Source organism: Tamandua tetradactyla, chromosome 9 (genome assembly GCF_023851605.1).
Source record: "Tamandua tetradactyla isolate mTamTet1 chromosome 9, mTamTet1.pri, whole genome shotgun sequence".
Taxonomy (NCBI): Eukaryota; Metazoa; Chordata; class Mammalia; order Pilosa; family Myrmecophagidae; genus Tamandua; species Tamandua tetradactyla.
Window position 1 is genome coordinate 28,714,874 of NC_135335.1, and position 19,416 is coordinate 28,734,289.

The 19,416-nt window shown below is 45.4% G+C and overlaps 1 protein-coding gene and 1 non-coding gene across 7 annotated transcripts in view; both read right to left on the bottom strand.

Annotated features, from left to right (window-relative positions):
* The window catches only part of ZXDC (ZXD family zinc finger C), a 47,130-nt gene extending 28,794 nt beyond the window's left edge, over window positions 1–18,336 (bottom strand). For 2 of the 6 annotated variants that reach the window (XM_077116289.1, XM_077116291.1), the window contains exons 1-8: window positions 17,203–18,335; window positions 14,361–14,513; window positions 14,182–14,260; window positions 13,127–13,257; window positions 8,339–8,509; window positions 3,569–4,257; window positions 2,240–2,302; window positions 1,505–1,589 (exon numbers count right to left, since the gene is read on the bottom strand). In XM_077116289.1, the coding sequence (XP_076972404.1) occupies window positions 1,505–1,589; window positions 2,240–2,302; window positions 3,569–4,257; window positions 8,339–8,509; window positions 13,127–13,257; window positions 14,182–14,260; window positions 14,361–14,513; window positions 17,203–18,205 (2,374 nt within the window). In that variant the 5' untranslated portion in view covers window positions 18,206–18,335. Of the gene's footprint in view, window positions 1–1,504; window positions 1,590–2,239; window positions 4,258–8,338; window positions 8,510–13,126; window positions 13,258–14,181; window positions 14,261–14,360; window positions 14,514–17,202 lie in introns of those variants that run through there. The other 4 variants (XM_077116293.1, XM_077116290.1, XM_077116292.1 and 1 more) reach the window with 4 other exon arrangements.
* Window positions 2,705–2,809, bottom strand: LOC143647477 (U6 spliceosomal RNA). Its single transcript, XR_013158104.1, has one exon. It is a non-coding gene; the product is annotated as a U6 spliceosomal RNA (small nuclear RNA).
* Window positions 18,337–19,416: the final 1,080 nt, after the last annotated feature.

Consider the following 19,416-nt stretch of genomic DNA (forward strand, 5'->3'; position numbering starts at 1 on the left):
GGATGCTAGATGTCCAAGGTACTGGCAGGCCATGCTTTCTGTGAAGACTCTGGCGTTCTTGTGGTGGCTTGAGAGCAATCTCTGTCCCCATCACAGTCATCTGTCTCTAGTCTCCTCCTACGGCTTACTTTCCTATGCAAATTTCTTTCGTATTTACAAGCACTACAGTCATACTGGATTAAGCCTACCCTGTTTCTATTTGACCTCATCTTAAAGGATCTTCAAAGATCCCATTTATAAACTGGGTCACACTCCAGGACCTAGGGTTAGGACTTGAACATTCGTCTTGTTAAGTGACATGATTCAATCCCTGACAGTGTCCTTATTTTTTAAAGATAATGTCGAAGTATTTACAAAAACAATTTTTTAAAAACAGAACCACTTCTATATATGTTACACTGATGCATGTGCATTTTATATACCCAAATATTTTTAGTATTTTTTCCTAAAAATTCAAAACTATCTACCAAGATAAATAAACTCATATGGCATCTTTTACTGGTTCTGCCTGATGTTTGGTGAATTCTTGAACTTATGGATTTCCACCAACACCACCACATATTTTCTCCAACCTTCCCTATAAGCTCCATTTTGATATTTTATGAATAGTGAAGGTTTTAACTCTTTCTAACTCACAAGTAACACTGACATGTACAATATTCATTTTGGGGAAATATTTGCTTCAAGAAAACTGATTAACAGATAAGAAGTATTTATTTTAAATAAGAAGCCACAATATTAAGAATGAAGAGCAAGATTTAAGAGTAAATTGCTGAGTCTATAGACACCTTATATTTTTAAAATAAATAGACAAGTGAAGTACACAAATATATATATGGAGGGAGTGTTAAAAGAAGAATTCACTGTTACCTTTACAAAAGGATTCAATCGTTTCCTTTAAGCACTGCATCCCACTATTACATTTTCAAGATTTACACAAGAGGTGACAAACTGGCAGGTCTTATTTGCTCTGCACAGTGTTTCTTTTAAAAATTCAAATAGACTGCTGGCATTTTAAAATAAGAAGATTTTGACACAACTCTTGAAAATGGGGCCTATAATGCCACATGACGACCATAAGCAGGTGCCATGGATTGGCTGCCACTGCCCCAGGGATGGTTCTCGATACCAAAGGCAAAGGCCAAAGCCAATTACCTTCAGATCCCATCTCTGCTTTTTTGGCACCTGGCCTGCTTTGCTTCTTTACTTTAGAAGTCTTCCAAGCAACAGACGTATGAACTAGCAAGCCCTAAATTTCATACAGCTCTTTTAGGTTAAGAAAACATGTCCATTCTGGTGCTGGGAATTGTGCCATTAATTTTTTTAAATTCACTTAAAATGAAGGAGTTGATAAAAGATAAAATGGAATTTTGAATGTGAAAGTACTAAAAAAGAACACAGAATTTCCCACTCTATGTCTCTTCTGTACATAACTCAGATCTCTATTTCCATCAGAAGAAAGCATGACCTTAAAAACCAGCCACTGTAGCACACACATCCTCACCTGAATTGTTCTCAGTTCCTTTCTGCTTTTTTTCCTTGACTAGTTGAATGGCTCGGTAATCAGTTCTTGCTGAGCCCCCACTTTCCTGAGACCAAAGAAAAGTGTGTCAGTCACTCGAGCTAAACAGCAAAGGAAGGGTAGCATGTGAACTACTGACATTTAATATACTGCTTCTTGAACATATTAAGGCTCCAATAATCATTTTAGGATCTCCAGCAAAGGCATATGAAACCAAATGCTACATCCAATTATAGCTAAACAAAATCAGACTTGGAACAATGTACATAGTTTTATTATTCAGAGAAGTTTATTCCTCCAAAGTTTAAAACATATCAAAATATTTTACACAGAAATTTTTATAAAATGAGTTACACACTTCTCTGCGTTTTGAAAGTAATAACCAGCCTTTCCTTGGTGACTCAGGATTAATTTACTGGAGCACTTCCTAATATTTTCATAATATGCCACATAATATTTCTATGACCAACCTGGGGGAGGGCCTATTTCATATAACCACCACAGAGGCCTCCCTGGCAGCAGGTACTTTACTAAAAGTCTTATATACCAAGGCAATACTTGTTACTGAATTTGGAATTTTACTGAGGGAGCCAAACAGTACTCAAACAGGACTTCAACTGCTGTACATTTATGAGTGTTTTATAAGAAAAACGGTTTGATATTTATCACTACAAAAGAAGAAGAGGAAAGAACACCCCTCAACAGCTCGTGGCATACCTGTAACCCATTCACCAAACACCATTTGTACTCAGAGAAGCGAGGATGCCCAAGGTCACAAAGCTAGCAAGAAAACGAACAAGGGGTTAGGATGAAGACCCTGCTAGCTTCTCCTGCCTCCACCCAGTTATGTTCTGGAAATGCAGTGGGGCACAAGAGACCTACAGCTTCCTAGGCTACCAAGGCACCAGTCCTTGCACATGGGGACTGACTTCCCACCTCGCTCTCAACTGCAACCCATCTCCCAGCCCTTGCCCATTTACCTGTCCACTTGGCAGCTGCTGTGGCAACCTAGGCAAATGTTAAGAGGTGTAGCCATGACAGTGACAAAATGAGACACCAGAAGAGGAGACAGAGACTACACGTCTTGCAGACTAAGAATAGCAAAAGCAAGCGCCACGGTAGATCAGTTACTGTGTTCCCTCATAAGGAATTCTAATGCAAGATTTAACATTTTTCTTTTTTTTAAATATGGAACGCTTCACCAATTTGCATGTCATCCTTGTGCTAATCATGCTAATCATCTCTGCATCGTTCCAATTTTAGTATATGTGCTACCAAAACGAGCATAGATTTAACATTTTTGAACAATATAAATATTGCCATAAATTTAACCTGTACCACAAAGAAAAAAGCTCTTTGATCATTCCCATCTGAGACTGGAGAAAAAGTCATTTGAACTCTTTCCCAATAGTCTTTAAATTACTTAAATTAAATTATAGTAAATGTTTAATTGACAGAAATATAATTAGAAGTATATTAAATGTCCAGACTTAAAACTGGAGAACTTTTATAACCCTGCAGGAATGAAGGCTCACAAACCACTCCTTTTTAGTTTTGTCAATTCTAATTTTTAAAAAATATTCTGGCATGGTTTTAAAGTTTCCATTAAACCTTTAGAGATGGTTTATGTCATGATTACCCCTCCTCTGGTCAATAGTAACTCTAGGACTTTTTATTACGTGAGAAGCACGAAGGCCACACAGTCCAACACAAATAAATATCCCAATGTTTTTTAAGAAAAGAAACACATTATCACAGAATTACAGAACAGGAGCTTAGAAATTGTCTAGCCAAAACCCCTTATTTTGGAAATAAAAGAGAATTCAAGACTCTGATAAATTAAGTGATTTGCTCCAAGGCCGTAAAAACTAGTCAGGTCCAGAATCAAGAGCAGAATTCAGATATCCAGACTTGTAGTCCAGGGCTCTGTCCTTTTGCAAAACAGTAAGAAAGTCTGCATGTGAATGATTATTCCAGAATATCCTCAAATTTGAGTATAATACAAGTGAGCTATGTGGTGGTGACGGAATATAGTACCCTTCATACCAAATATAGGTTGCCGGTCACTGTACTGAGATCTGTATCTTTCTGAGTATTGTAGTTTTCTGCTGGATTGGAGAACACAAACTGGGTCACCACTTTGTTTCCTTCCTGCTGCCCAACATCGGAGCCAGGAGTCAAGTTCTGTTCCACTTTGACTGGAGTCAGCAGTTCTGGGACATTGCTGTTTCCACGGGGGCTGCTTGAAGGGGTCAGTGTGCTTAGGTTCAATGCTAAATTACTGCCAGAAGTCAAAGCCTGTGGATCTTGACTCAAGTTCTTTGCTGGTAGAGATACCAGACAACCTAATGCTTCTGCACTTACAGTCTGCACATCATCGATATTTAAGTTGTTCTGCTGAAGAACCGCAGCTGTTGTCCCAAGAACAAGGGGACTATCCAGACTTGGAGGAAGGTCACTGTTGGCGACCAACACCAGTGGGTCCATCTGCCCCAAAGAGTTACTATTAACAGGGACACTCCCTCCCAGAGAAGAGTTCACAGAAGTTACATCAATAGTCAGGATTCCAGAGTTCACCAATGCCATGTCTGACGCACCTGCCGAACTACTACCATTACCGGATGCGTGAGAAAAGAGAGATACTAGGTCTATGTTATTGAGCTCACTTTGTCCTGGGCTGGTAAGTTCACTGCTGGGCGTAAGAGAGCTTGTAGCTTCTAGCTGTGTTAGAAGATCTGAAAAAAGAATGAATTTTCCAGTTACTTTATGAACTCAGAAGACCAAGAAATTTTGTTTATGCTCAAGATGCTATCAAGTGACCCTCAAGGTCTTCTTCATGCATCTTGTGGCCTAGGTACCACTGACTGGGGCCCCTGCCTGGTACACCAAAGGTGGCCAACAGACACAGCTAAAGGAAGGGACTGCTTGATGACATACCACATTTCTCATACACCATCTCAAATCCTCAAGCTAACAGGGATTTTTCCAGAGACAACTTAGGAGAGATTAATAACTTTCCCTACGTCCCACTAACTAATAGAGGCAAGATGTGAATCCAGGTCTTTCTGGCTTCAAAGCCTGTACTATTTCTTCTTACCATAGTACCTACCCTGGAGAAGAATGTAACTTCTCCACAGAACCCAACCCCTCAAAGGAAGTCACTTACAAGGTGAGCTCTGGCTCTGGGAATCTGTGCAATCAGCTCACATCAGCTTATGTCTCATTGAATTCTCTATCCCTCTCCACAGCCACCTGCTACCCCCCAAAGTTGACTTGAGTCATCTGGGGGTGATCAATGGAAATAAGAGTGACCTGCTTGGCCTGGCTCTGGGGTAGACATAAGGCTCCAGCTCAAGGCACAGGACTTGGGCACCAGGCCCAGCCTCATGCTCTGGAGATGTATCCCTGGAAATATGCCCACCAGCTGAAGTTTTTCCTGGTGGGCATGCCACCCCAGGGGCCAACGTCTCCACTCTCTATAGCCTCCCCTCCCCTCTCCTTCCTCCTTCCCAACTCCTGGGTTCTATTACACTGACCCATCTCTGCACCCTCAGTATCTAGCCTAGCACCTGGCCCAAAAGCAGCACTTAGCCATTATGTACAACTAATTCTAACAGATCCCTTCCTCTTCATTTGGAGTCTTCACTTTTGGTCCTAACGCTTTTCAGATATTTGATGATTATCTGCCATTCACTTACGGGAATAATAAACACCAACACCTTTCCAAAAACATTCAGTGAATATTCAAGTTGGGGGTTTGCAGGCAAGGACATAGCAATCATAGACCTTTCAAGTACCAAACAAACAGGAGGATGGGATAATAAGGGAAAGAGCCAATGAGGCTCAGGGCTGTACTTCCCAACAACTCTCTGACTATAAAAAGAATGCACAGGGTGGGCAACCGTGGCTCAGTGGCAGAGTTCTCGCCTGCCTTGACGGAGACCCAGGTTCATTTCCTAGAGTCTGCCCATGCAAAAAAAAAAAAAAAAAGAAATGCACAAAAATCAGAGGGGAAGGTTCTCTCAGTTCTATGGTTCCATTCCTCTACACCAATTGTCAGCTAACCGCAAATCCACACTTTAAAGTTGCAAAAGTCCAGGTGGAACGCCTATCATTTTTAATGCAAACCTGTGAAAGAAGCCAAAAAGGACAACCAAACTCAGAATATATCTTCTTTAGTGATTATTACTTCAAAGTTTAAAAAAAATGATCCATTTATTAGCACTTCTTGAATAAACATCTCTTCGTCTCGATAAAACATTTTGAAAGAAAATGGTAGACACTCCTTTGAGAAACTAAAAATGTAAAACTACGTCTTTCTCAAATTTTTTTTAAAAACTCCCTTGGCTATTTTAAGGACTCTGCTCCTTGCCAAAGATTAAGAATGATAATTTTCATACAAAGAAATACCAATAAATTTATAAATTTCCTATTCAGCATTTTGCAATTTCACAAATATATACTGGAGGCCCAATATGTGCAAGGGACAGACATTCAAAAAAACATTAAGTAAATATTACCAGAAAACACAACATAATGGTTAAGATAGCAATCTTGGCAGGGAACCAAACCCAAATTCAAATTCTGGCTCCAGGACTTCCTTGCCTGTTTGACTTTGGGCAAGTTACTCAACCTTAAACCTCAATTTCTTCATCAGTAACAAAAGAGTTAAGAACCCTTACCCGGCAGACCCAGTGTGAGGGTAAATTGCCAGAACAATCAAGTGCCTGGAAGAACCTAAGGCGCAGGGCTGGCAGCATGCCAACGGAAGTTACTAAATGCCTATTTTCATCTGCTCTTGATATCTGGTACAGGAGGTCAATGCAGAGAGAGCAATACTAAGCCCCTGAGATGGTCCCACATGCCACATTTCCTTCAGGACTGAAAGAAAGCTCACCTGAGAGAAATGATGCCAATGCTGACTTCTGAACTAGCTGAGTGGGAAAACAGGCCATGAGAGGGAACAGCACAAGCAAACTGAGAGGCCGGACTTATTGGGGAAACAGCAAAGAATTTGGCCTGGGAGCATAAACCAAGGAGGACAGTGGTGGGAGATGAGGTCAGAGACAGAGATAGGATCTGATTATAGAGGGCCTCTGTGAGCAAAGAGGCTGCCTCCGACAGGAATTAGGTAACACACTACACCCCGTGCCCTCAAGACACTTAAGAATCAAGAAGAAAGGGTAACATCTCTCAGTACAAAGCAGAGTATCAATTCCTATGAAGTGACTGTGGTCCCAGGGGTCAAGATTCCAAGGTGGGAGTAAGTAGGATGAGAGGAGCAGGAGGAAGGACAGGCACACTCGTAGAACACTTCCTCTCACCGAGCTCTGTCCCAGGCACGTGAGCAAGTCACTTCATTCTGGGAACCACTCTAGTCACCTTCCTTATTTTAAAGAGGACACTGGGGCAGAGAGATGTTATCTGCCAGGATCACAGAGCTGAAAGTCACTAAGACCAAAGGCCGGTGCTCTGCCTACACCAGGATGTGCCTGTCAAACAAGGGGCAAGCAAAAGGGCCTGGTTGGTGACACACACAGGCCTCCCCTGCACTCGGAGAAGCAGAGGTAACTCCACAGCTGTTGAAATTTCCCCAGCCACACCAGCTGTTGTATCCCACCACGCACCCAAAGAGCATGGTAAGGGTGAGTGCTCCAGCCCGAGCCTAGAAAAAGTTGGGCAAAGGCAGCTGGGCAACTGCCCAGCCTCACTCAAGGTCCTGCCCATAGAACAGTGGATAAGGTCCTAGAGAGGTGGCTTTCTGGATCTCATGCCTCAGTGTGGCCAAACACCCATGGTAACCAGGCACTCATCCAACCGGTTTCAGGTGCTCAGAAACCTCTACTTCACCCCATCTGGACTGGCAGAATTTTTTCCTCTCTCATCACTTCCAGTCCTTACTTCCCCCTAACGGTATGTCCTTATACAAAATTCTCTCTGATCATCAATGGCTTCCTACCTCCTAGAGGAAATCACTTTCCTTTGCACTTGGAAATCAACTTCACAGTGCAACTTTCCTTTGCACTTGGAAATCAACTTCACAGTGAGTTAGTAACTTCCGTTGGCATGCTGCCAGCCCTGTGCCTTAGGTTCTTCCAGGCACTTGATTGTTCTGGCAATTTACCCTCACACTGGGTCTGCCGGGTAAGGGTTCTTAACTCTTTTGTTACTGATGAAGAAATTGAGGTTTAAGGTTGAGTAACTTGCCCAAAGTCAAACAGGCAAGGAAGTCCTGGAGCCAGAATTTGAATTTGGGTTTGGTTCCCTGCCAAGATTGCTATCTTAACCATTATGTTGTGTTTTCTGGTAATATTTACTTAATGTTTTTTTGAATGTCTGTCCCTTGCACATATTGGGCCTCCAGTATATATTTGTGAAATTGCAAAATGCTGAATAGCAATGGACTTGAGTGTCACTGCTTAGAACGAACATGACTTGTAAAGAGATGGAAATATCAGAGGTGCAGGCTCAGAATTCAGGACAAAGGTCACAGTGGAAGACAGATTCAGGAGATGTGAGCTAGGAAAGCCTCATGGAGTGAAAGGCTGAAAATCCTTCCAGGGAAGCCCTTCAATGAGAAAGGAGGGGTTAGAGGGTCAGAGGCTCGAAAGTCTAAAAGAGCTGGGCAAGCATGGCCCATGGACCATCAAGACCCCCTGGATAAGATCCATTTAACCTGAAAGCCAGGTAATTTCTAAAACCTGAAGAGGAAGGAATGACCCTGTTTTTGCTGCTCTTCTCCCAGGGGCAGCTTCTGACATATGCCGAGCACACACAGCAGGGAAGCTCCCCAAGAGACAATGAAAGTGGCAAGACCTTGGCGCAGGTTGTGCTGCTTGACCACGTGAGTCTTCATGCTGTGCTTGGATGTGAAGAGTCTGTTACAGCTGGAGACAGGGCAACGGCTCTTCGTAGCATCCACATCATGAAGGTGTTTCTTAGAGTGAATGTACAGACTACTACGAGCGGAGAATCTAGCACAGCATCCTAGAAAAAAAAGAGTAACATGTTTTAAACCTGAGGATTATCAAGAAACAGCTGTCAACATTGCCTCATCACATCAAACCAAGAGACACTGCCTTTCCATGCCAGAGCTGCTGGCAAGGAAATGTTCCTAAGAGTAGCATCACAAAGAATTCAAATAGAGGACAAACTCAGTTCTTAAAAGGCAAGAGATAGAGTAAACAAAGGATTGAGTCCTGCATCAGCCAAGTAAAAATGTGTGGCCTCCAATGAATTACCTCTGAGTGTGCTTCTTCACTCAATATACATAGCTATTTGGAGGATTAAGTCACATAAAGTATTCCCTAAATTGCTAAAAGCTTCTATGAGAACTCTAGTAAGCTATTACTACACAAATAACTATGAGGCTAAAATGTTTAGAGTTGAAAACTACCTTGGCAGATCACCCAAGCCAATTCCTCTCATCTCACCACTGAGAAACTAATACTCAGAAGAGCCAGGCAAATGGCCCTGAGTAGCACAAGAGGGACCCCAGGCTGGTACTCCCAGATGGACTTAACTCTTAGCCAGCATCAATAAAGCTACAGCACACTCCACACAGGTGTCTGAGGGGAACAACTCAAAACCACAATCAACCTTTCCTTCCTTCCCTCACCAATTCACAGCTTTCACATTAGGTTGGAACGCTGCGCTGTAGGGGCACAAAGAAGGAAAGCAGAGTTCCGGGTAGTTAGAAGTTTGTAATCTGATAGGGACATGAACAATCAGCTAGTATAATAAAGGGCAGAATAAAATTAGCACTGAAACAGCAGAGTTTTCCGGAAACAGAGGATACAGCATTCCTCCTGGGAGAATAGAAAAAGGGTCTCAGGAAGCAGGGAGCAAATGAAGAATGAATGAGGTGCCTCCACACAGGCTGAGTGAGCCGCAAGGCTCGGGCACAAACAGCCACCAAGGGCAGCAAGGCTTGGTGGGACAGAGCCTGACTGTGCACCAGAACGACTGGGTTTCAACTCCAGCTCAACCGTCTACTAGCTGTGTACCTTTAGACAAGGTATTTATTTTCTGGATCTTTTTCTTTTCTATAAAATGGGAATGATACCAACCCCACAGGGGTGTTATATGAGGAACAAATGAAACAATACCTGCAGACTTAGCAGCTGCCTAGGGTAGTGGCAGCTGACACCATGACCCTTATGGCAGATGGCTGGAGGGTGACAAGTCCAGGGCTGGAAGAGGTATATTTTAGGAAAAGAGTCTACAAAGATAAGAGAAAGCCTGGCCACCTCTGAGAGGAATTTTGAACTTTTTTCCTTTTCAAAGACAGCTTCAAACTTGTTTTCAGGACAGGCTTGTTACAGAGCATTTGGGAAGTACAACAGAGGGAACAAAGCCTCCAGTCTCACCACCTTCAACTAACTGCTTCCTATGTGTGCTTGGACACTGTATCAACCATGTTCTCTGACCGCTTTTTTCAGATGGCTAGGTAGTCTCAATATTACAAAGCAAAGACTGTGAATATGCACTCTATCAGGCTGCTTTCCCAGGGGACAGCAGTCAGGGTACATGATCACCCACCGTGGGAACATTCATCATGTTCTTGTCAGCAACAAGTTTTCATTTTCAAAGATATTTGCTAATTTCACAGGCAGCAAATCTATTTCTTTTTAATGAGTGTTTCCTCTGATGACCAGGCATGCAACTTTTTTTCCAGGTTTGAGAACTCTGTATTTTCTAACTGCAGCTAACATCTGCTGAGATTTTTGTCAGTTCTTTAGAGATTGAAGATAGTAGTAAATACAACCCCCTGCACCCTGCCCTCCACACTCACACCAAGTTACCCCTCCCAGGCAAGGGGTAAAAGCAGCACATCCCTGACAATGTGCCTCTAAATCCTCTGACTAGGTGAAATCTGCTCCATCCTCATTCAAGAGGACAGCTAGCCACCTACAGGGATGACCAATCAAAAATCACCCAAAACTTGGTTCCATGTAATATACTCAGCCACATACTTGAACCCCAATGACCCCACCACACAAACTCCTAAGAGTCTCCCATCACATCCCATGTGACCACTTCAAACTGAAGCCAAGCAACCAACACACACTGCAAACAGAGTGCCTCCCTCACACTCACACTCACACTCACACTCACTCACACACACACACACACACTCTCTCTCTCTCTCTCTCTCTCTCTCTCTCTCTCTCTCTCTCTCTACCAAGCCTGGCCTACCTCCTCCTCCTGTGATGATTGGAAAGGACAGCATTTTTTATTTTTTGTTTTTTAAATTTTTCATTATGGAACATTTTGAACATCTACAAAAGTAGAAAAAATAGTGAAATTTATCCCTATACCCATCACCCAGATTCAAGAATTATCAATTCACAGCAATCAGAAGAGTTTGGAGATTTGCACCCCCGCCCCGCCCCGCCCCCACATCCCGCAGCCAGGGCTCTGAGTTTCTCTGCACCTACCTCGCAAGAGACACGTGCATTCAACCACTGCTGGATAGCCCCTTCTCGCTCCTGTGGGATTCAAACTTCCTCTCAGCTCTTCTACATTCAGATTTGCTCAAAGCTCTTGAGGACATAACGTTCAGCAACTGACCTTCCCTCCTTCCTTCAGGCTCCTTCAGAAGAGGCATCCATCCCCTCTTGCACCCTCAGACCACCTCTCAGTACACCAAGGAAGGCCTGTACCCTGTTACATCACTGAGCCTTGTTCTTTAAGATGCTAACCACCATGTCCATGGAACCCATTGTACAATTCTTTTTTTTTCTGGACTCATCTCAGCACTTAAAACTAACACCTCCCTCCTTTTCCAAACTTCCTCTCCTCTCAGATTCCATGCCACCACACTCTACTGCTCTTGCTCCTCCTGCTTGTCTCCTTATGGGTGCCTCTTCTACCATTCCACCTGAATCTGCCACTCCTACAGATTTCTCCTAGGCCCTCTCTTTTATTTGCTAGCAATAATGATGATGGTAATGGATATTTATTCGTTTTTCTTCCTCCTTTATGCTTACTAACTGAGCTGTCACAACAACTCCATAAGGCTTTACTACAACTGTGCAGATGAGGAAGCGAGGCACAGAGTGCTCATGCTCCTTGTCCAAGGTCACAGAGCTAGTGACTGGCAGACTTGGGGTTAGAATCTGGGAAGTCTGACTCCAGATTCCATGCTCTCAATCACATGCTGCGCCGTCTCTCTTCCAAGAGCATTTCTCACACTTCCATGACTTGAAGGACTCCTCCCATGTTACCCACCTCACTCCTGGTTCCACCCACCAGCTCCCAGGGCAGCTCCGCCCCTCCTGCTGTGCTCTGAGGACCTGAATGCGGAAAGTCAGCAGGGCCTAAATAGAACACTTCCAAAACCAAACTCCTCTTCTTCCAAGCCAGCATTCTGGTGTCCCCACCTCAACAGAAACTGACCTCTACTGCTCGTCCCTCAACCCCCACCTGGATCCAAATCGCCCACTAAGCACTGGCAATTCTCACTCCTAACTCCCATTTACTTCACCTATGCCCTTCTGCCCCTTCCTGCTGCCAAACCTCAGGCCGGGCACCATTCTGTCTCACGGAGATGATTGTGGTACCTCCCAACAGTCCTGTCTACTCTCAGTCTTGAAACAAGACCGAGTTTACAATCAAAAGTATGATCAGATCACTTCCTTTCTTAAGCACTCAGCTTGCTGCTCAGCACCTCTGGGGGTCCCTCTACCTCCAACATCCAGAATCACATTTCTGTGACTAACTCTTCCTCATTCTTCGGCTGCCTGGGAGGCCACTCCCATCTTGAGAACAGTTATGGGACCCCTGTGCTCCCGTAGCACCCAAACACTACCTGTTTGCACCTCCCACCTGGAATTTTGATGAAAGGAGGAGCTGTGTCTTATTAAAGCCATTTGTAGTATGTTCATTATGTTCTAAGGACTCGTCCCAGCTTTCAGTAGGTGTTTATTATGCCCATTTTCCAGATAAGGAAACAGAAGCCCAGAGAAGAAACTTGCCTGAGGTTACCCACTTAGTGAGTGGGGGGTCAGGACTTGAACACACGCCCATCAGACATGCTGCCACCTGCTGCCCCAACACACAGTGTGTGGTGCCAGCACACCCCATTATAAAGAAAAACCTCCATCATATCCTTCTCAAAGACTGCTGTCCAATCACAATATGAACAGCTACTATTAAGTGAGTCCCTACTATGTGCCAAATGCAAAAACAGGCATTTTCCTCAGGTTATTTGATATAATCCTCACAACCACCAAATTAAGCAGGTTAACTTACTGTCACAGATCTAAGGCATGGCAAGGCCAGGATGCAAACCAAATCTGAGCCAGAATCTGTGCTCTTTCCAATATATTATTCCCAAAACACAGCAGTTAATTCAAAATGAGCCAGTGAAATGTAATGCTTACAACTTAAACCTACCTTGTTTCTAAGCAACTAAAACTTACCTTCAAACAACTTAAACTTATAAATGTTGATGTATTTAGTTAAAACTCTAGAAAATGTTTTAAAATCTACCTTCCAGGGTGGGCCACGGTGGCTCAGCAGGCAGAGTTTTCTCACCTGTGATGCTGGAGACCCAGGTTCAATTCCTGGTGCCTGCCCATGTAAAAACTATATATATACCTTCCACAGGACACTCGAATGGTTTTGTGCCCAGGTGGGTGATGCTGTGGCCTTTCAAATGCTCTGCTCTAGTGAATGATTTCCCACAACCTTCCACAGAGCAGGTGAATCTCCGGTCATCATCATGTTTCCTGACAAAAGGGAAATGTGAATTACTGACCCAAAACAAGACATAAGATCTCAAAGATGATTCTTCATTGAAAATTCTGCAAAGTATTCCAGGCTACAAATTCTCTGCATTACCAAAAAATCATCAGTTCATTTTAGAAAATCTTAATTTTGTCTCTAATCCATGTGGCATATTTGCAATTTAGCCATCCCAAATACAAATTCTACTTCAATGCCGAGGCTGATCCCAGAGTCAGCCAACAATTAGTGCTGCTTCAATGTGGGAACAGCTGAGTCCCATATGTACTGAGGAGGTTGTTTTCATTGTTTAGAAATCACCATAATAAACAAGTTTGTCAGCGAGGATTGCACAGAGCCTTGTCTGTAATTCTTAAAGGGCTCAACAAAGCCAACATGTTAAAGAGTTGTCTTTTCTTAAAGAACACTTTTATTTTTCAATCCCTCACACGCAGTTGTGTAAGGCTGGACACACCATCCAAACTGAGTATCCATGTAAAACAGGGTGAATACGTACATCAGTATCAGAGAGCCGTTGTAAAGATTAAATAAGATGCCTGTGCAAAGTGCTTAGTGTTAGATGGACACAGGCCAACTGCTTCAGGGTAGTCATCAGAACAGTGCAAAGTTTGTAGTAACACCAGGAAAGCTTATTTTACAATTACTGGTTAAAAAAATACAGATCTGCATATAAAGTATAGCAATTAAGTTTTTTAAAAAAGCCATTTTTTAGAAAAAAAAATATTTAGATGATGAGATTCTAGTGATTTTCTTTTAATAATTTTTATTTTTCCCAATTGTCTGCGATGAGCTCTTATTTTTAAAACTTAAAAAAAAATCTGCAGATATTTCATCCACCGGTTTCTACTACTGACCAACAAATCATTCATTTTCAAAACTGGTAATGTATCCCATAATGTAAAAACTACCTCTTGTGCCTTAAGAGTTTGGACATGCTGGTGAACGTCCAGCCACAGCTGTCAGAGTCACAAATAAAAGGTCTTTCACCTGATAAAAGAAAAAACATACATAACATAATTATAAATACCACAGCTAACACCAAGACAAATCCTGTGTTCAAATGATGTGGCATTCCCTAGTTCATTACCTGTATGACTTCTCAGGTGAATCTTCAGTCGACACGCTTTGTCATATTGTTTGCTGCATCCAGGAAAGGAGCAAGAAAAGAGTTCTTGTTCCCTGAAATGAGCTCGATTATGGGAAAACAGAGCACTCACTGTGATAAATGTCTTCTCGCAACCTGAACAAAGAAAAAAGCAAACCCTCATCATTGGTGTAACAAAAATTAGACCACACAGAAAATGCTAGTCACAATTCCAGGACATTGTTTACACTAAAGTAGACAAGGGGAAAAGATGATGCAGAAGCACCTCTAAAAAAAATATATAAGCATTAAAGTTGGCTTTGTGATAGCTAAAATCAAGGTGGCCAATGGGAACCAAAGGACACCAGGTGGCCACCTCTTGCAATATGACTTTGAGATGGATTGAGAGGATGTCTTCCAATCACAGCCACCTGTCAGTTTTGTAGCACTGATCTTGCAGACATGTGTGTCTCTTCCATGAACTCAAATTCCAATGCTGCCTGTGTGATACCCAAGAGCACCTGAGAGAATGTAAATATAAAGAACAAGATTTTGTGTGCGGAGGTAGAGCTCTGGAGGACAACAAAACAGTCATAAGACTTTTTCGCCCCTCTACATTTATAAATTTCCTCCCTGACATTCTCTGAAGATGCCAACCTCCAACCCTCTTTTTCTTTCTGCCAATTTCCTGTTTCGTCAAAGAAGCTAAGACTGTAATCTTCACTCACATGGCTTTCACCATCACCCCGCCTAGGGCCCACCCCAAGTCAAATGAGCCTCTCTCTGTAACTCCCAAACTCTCCACATCCATGTCCTCCTTTGACAAAAACCTTCACTGCTCGGATATGGTGGAGAACATGAAGTTGAAAGTTGTTTAACAGGTTTCTTTGTTGTAGCTCTTGACAGAGCCTTTAACTTGTACCACGGTCATACCTGCGAATCACCAAGCAGAGACACTACACAGCACTGGGTAAAAGGATCAGGCCCAAGAATTCCACTTTACCCAGTCACACATTCCTGGGAAGTGCCCATCTTCCCTCCTAAACCACCCTGAAGTCCTCCTCTTTGGCCTGAATCTGCTCCCTGCCCCTGCTCTGGTGTAATCACTGGCCCAGCTGGGAAAATCTGAATACTATGAATCTCTTTGCCACAAAAAGAACCACTCCCTATGCTTCAGGCAGTATCAGCCCCTTTGACTCTGCCTCAGCACCAGTCTTCCCTCCCGAGTCTCCTTGCCTCTCCCACTGTCAAAGTCAGATTCAGGCTCTCAGTAAACTCACATCTGGCCCTTTTCATGGTGTTTTACTGGCTTCTCCCAATTCTATCAACCTCACAGACAGATGTACCCACTAATCATCCAACTCAAAACCCTCAGGGGGACACCTCATGCCTTAAACCAGGCTGGACAGAATGATGCTCTTTGTGCATTTTACAAGCTTGAGGCCTAAGCCACCATCTGATTTCCACCAGAATAAATGATTAAAAAGGTTTCAAACAGTGGCCTGAAGCATGCTGTCTACACAGAGGCTTGCATAAGACAGTCCATTGCCAGATGGAAGAAAAACATTAGAGCCTGCTAATGTATCTGTCGTGTATCTCACTCTTTCAAACTTTCAGTATGTGCATATTTCATACTGTATACATTATTAGAATAGGGCATATACATAATATGTACATCCACACAGGACATGCTAGGAGTATGCTAGGTGCGTGTTACAGGTTTCCTTCTATTTTAATAAGTGAGGCATGGAAGGCCCTCCACCCTCTCTTTGGCCCTCCTACAATCTCCCAATTTCCCTTCACCTGCCACCACCCCTCCCATGCCCTAACCACAGCCAGCCCACATCTCCCAGCCGTGGCTCAGCAGGTTCATCCACCTGTACAGCCTTCTACCTATTCCCCCAGGGAACAGCCCATTCTTACCAGCTCAAAGAGCTATATGTTTACAACCAGCAATCTCTTCTCCTCGTGAGCACTGTCCCTTTTGATATCTGCCTAATAGTAGGCTGAGAAGGAAGGAGTCTTTCTTTAACATTCCCTTTAACTGCAAGCAGACACAGTGGGGAAGGAGCCCACACTGGATCTCGTCAGCATTGCTTGGTCTAGGTTTCGTAATGGGTAAAATGAGGACAATTTTTAAAACTTCACGAAACCGGGAAGTTCAAAGAAAATAAAAGTATAAAAGGCACATAAATGCTGTGAAGCTCGAAGGAAATGAAAGGATAAGAGGCCAAAACCCACGAAGCCCCACAGACTCAGGATTATTCCTCCCGTGCATTAAAATCTGGCATCTGGCCATATTCATCTTTGTTCCTTCTGCCCGGTGTTTGTCCTGTTTACTCAGTAATCAATAACTGAATATTTTTAAGTGATGAGACTGAGGAAAACAAAGATCTGACTCATCACTCAGTGCAAGTGTCTGCGAAGATGCTTGAACAACATCGTTAACCAAAAGCATCATAACAGAAATCTGTCCCTTTCACCACTGGAAAGGAGAGCTGCGATTACCGCTCGCTAACCCACGGTCATATCCCCGCAGCGGAGCGGGGGTCGAGACGCCAAACGGAAGCACTTGAAATGAACAAGCATGCAAACCCAGGCGCGCTTGAGATTCCCGCCCCTCCCACTCCGACTCAGGAGCCCAGCGATTTTAAATTCTGCTAGAATAGGCCGCAAGCGGCTGCGTGATGCCGCACCAGCTCCATGGCTCGGAATTTGGTATCCTGGGTCTGCTCGGCTATTTCCAATCGCCATCGGGGCCTCGCACCCCTGGCTTCATTAACAGGGTCCTGGGAACCCCGCGAAGCACCCGGCCCTCCCCCATAGGCATTCGGCGCGCGGTTACCAGGAAAATCACACTTGTAAGGCCTTTCGGGCTCGAAGTGGCTGCGCTGATGGGAACTGAGCTTGGCGTGCGTGGGGAAGCGCTCCGCGCACACCTCGCACTTGAACAGGTTCTGTTCGTGGCCCTTCATATGCGCCTTGAGATTGTAGACGGTGGTAAACTTCTTGCCGCAGCCGCCCACGGGGCAGCTGAAGGGCCGCAGCTTGTCGTGCGACTGCAGGTGCCTCTTGAGCTTGTAGGAGGTGGTGAAGGCCCAGCCGCAGCCGTCCAGGGGGCACTTAAAGGGCCGCCGACCCTGGCTGCCGCCGTGCGTCAGCAGGTGCACCTTGAGTTGGTGCTTCTTGGCGAAGGTCTGCGCGCACTGCGGCTCGGGACAGCGGTAGCCCAGCCCGCCTGGGCCCGCGCTCGGGGCCCCGCAGCTGCCGTCGGCCATCCTCGCGGCCTCCTCGCCGGATGCCAGGGCGGCTGCGGGTTCGGAGGGCTCGACAGGCCCCCCGGGTTGTGGACCCGGTGGCGGCGCGGCCAGCGTGAAGACGCCGTTGTCGAAGCACACCAACAGGTCCTGGTTGTTGATAGTGATGGTGCCCGCAAAGGCCGCGGCTGGGCCAGGGCTGGCGGCCGCACCACCCGAGCCCGGCCCAGGGCGACCCGCGGGACTCCCAATGCGCCCGCCCCGCGCCGGCCCAGGACCGGGCTCGGCCTCCCGCCGCCCGGGGGCCTCGCTGGGGGCGCCGCGCGCTACTTCCAGGAGCACCACGAAGGAGTCGCCGGCGCCGCCGTCCTCCACGGGCGGCGGGCCCAGTTCGGGGGCCGCCAGGGCCTCCTCGCGCCGCGGCCCGGACCCGCCATCTTCGGCGCCCCGTAGCAGCAGCAGCCGACGGCGCGCGGGGCCCGGGCTGCCGGGACGCCCTGGTCCTCGCCGGAGCCGGCCGGGGCCGGGGCCATCGCCGCCATGTTGGCCCCCGCGCGGGGTCCGGGCGGCCAGCGGCCCAGGGAGTTCCATCTTGGTGGCCCCGAAGCTGCCGCGGATACCCGGGCGGCGGAGGAAGCGCCGGCCAGCCCCGCCCAGGGTGTGAGCCAAAGCCCGGCGCGGAGTAAGGCCCGGAGCCGCGGGCCTGCGCCCGGGGAGGGGAACGCGCGAGGCCTCCTGGGTCCCGAATGACGTCACCCCGCAGGGGACGGCGGGGCGGGGTGTGGGCGGGGCGCCGTGGGCGGAGCCCCTCTAGAACCTTGGGATGGTCGGCAGTTCTCCCAGCTGATGTTGGCTTCACTTTCCGGGAGATGAGGTTCCTCTGGTTCATCAGAGTGAAGTTTGCATCCGTGTAGGGCAGACAAAGGGATTGAAAATCACAGCCAGCATCTCAGAAACCTTTCCTGTGTCCCGAATACTTTATACATATTTGTTTACTCATTCACACAAACGTTTTACAGATGAGAAAACCAAGGCACAGAGAGCTAGAATAACTTGTCCGAGGTCACACAGCCTGGAAATTGGGAGTTAGGATTGGAACACAGAGTTCAGCTCTTGACCACCAAGCTGCCCACCTCTAAGGAGTTCGCTAAACTGCAAACAAGGTGGTCTACAAACCTCACCTCCATTGCCCCTGGACCTTTACCTGGCACTCAGGTCTTCCTACTCTGATCCTTGCATACATGTTCAAGTGTACTGAACGTCACACAGCCTCACACTACTGCAGTGAGCAGATGGGCCGGTTTGAATCTGTTGTGTACCCCAGAAAAGCCGTGTCTCTTTATCCTCATTCAATATCGCTGGTTGGGAGCTTTTTGATTGTTCCCGTGGAGATGTGATTCACCCATTTGAGGGTGGAACTTTTGATTAGATGTCTTCCGTGGAGTTGTGACTCCACTCATTCCAGGTGGGTCTTGATTAATTTAGTGGAATCCTATTTAAAAGAGGAAGTATTTAGGATTCTCTTTTTTAGAGCCACGTGAGAGCCTCAAGAACCACAGAGCCCAGAGATCTTTGGAGATAAAGAAGGATTTGTCCCCGTGGGGATCATCATGAAACAAGAAACTTGCAGAGAAAGTTAGCAGAAGCTGTTTTCACCATGTACCTTCTCAGTTGTGAGAGAAACCCTGAACTTCATAGGCCTTTCTTGAGTGAAAGTAACCTCTTCTTGGTGCCTTAATTTGGATATTTTTATAGACTTGCTTTAATTGGAACATTTTCAGGGCCTTAGAACTGTAAACTTG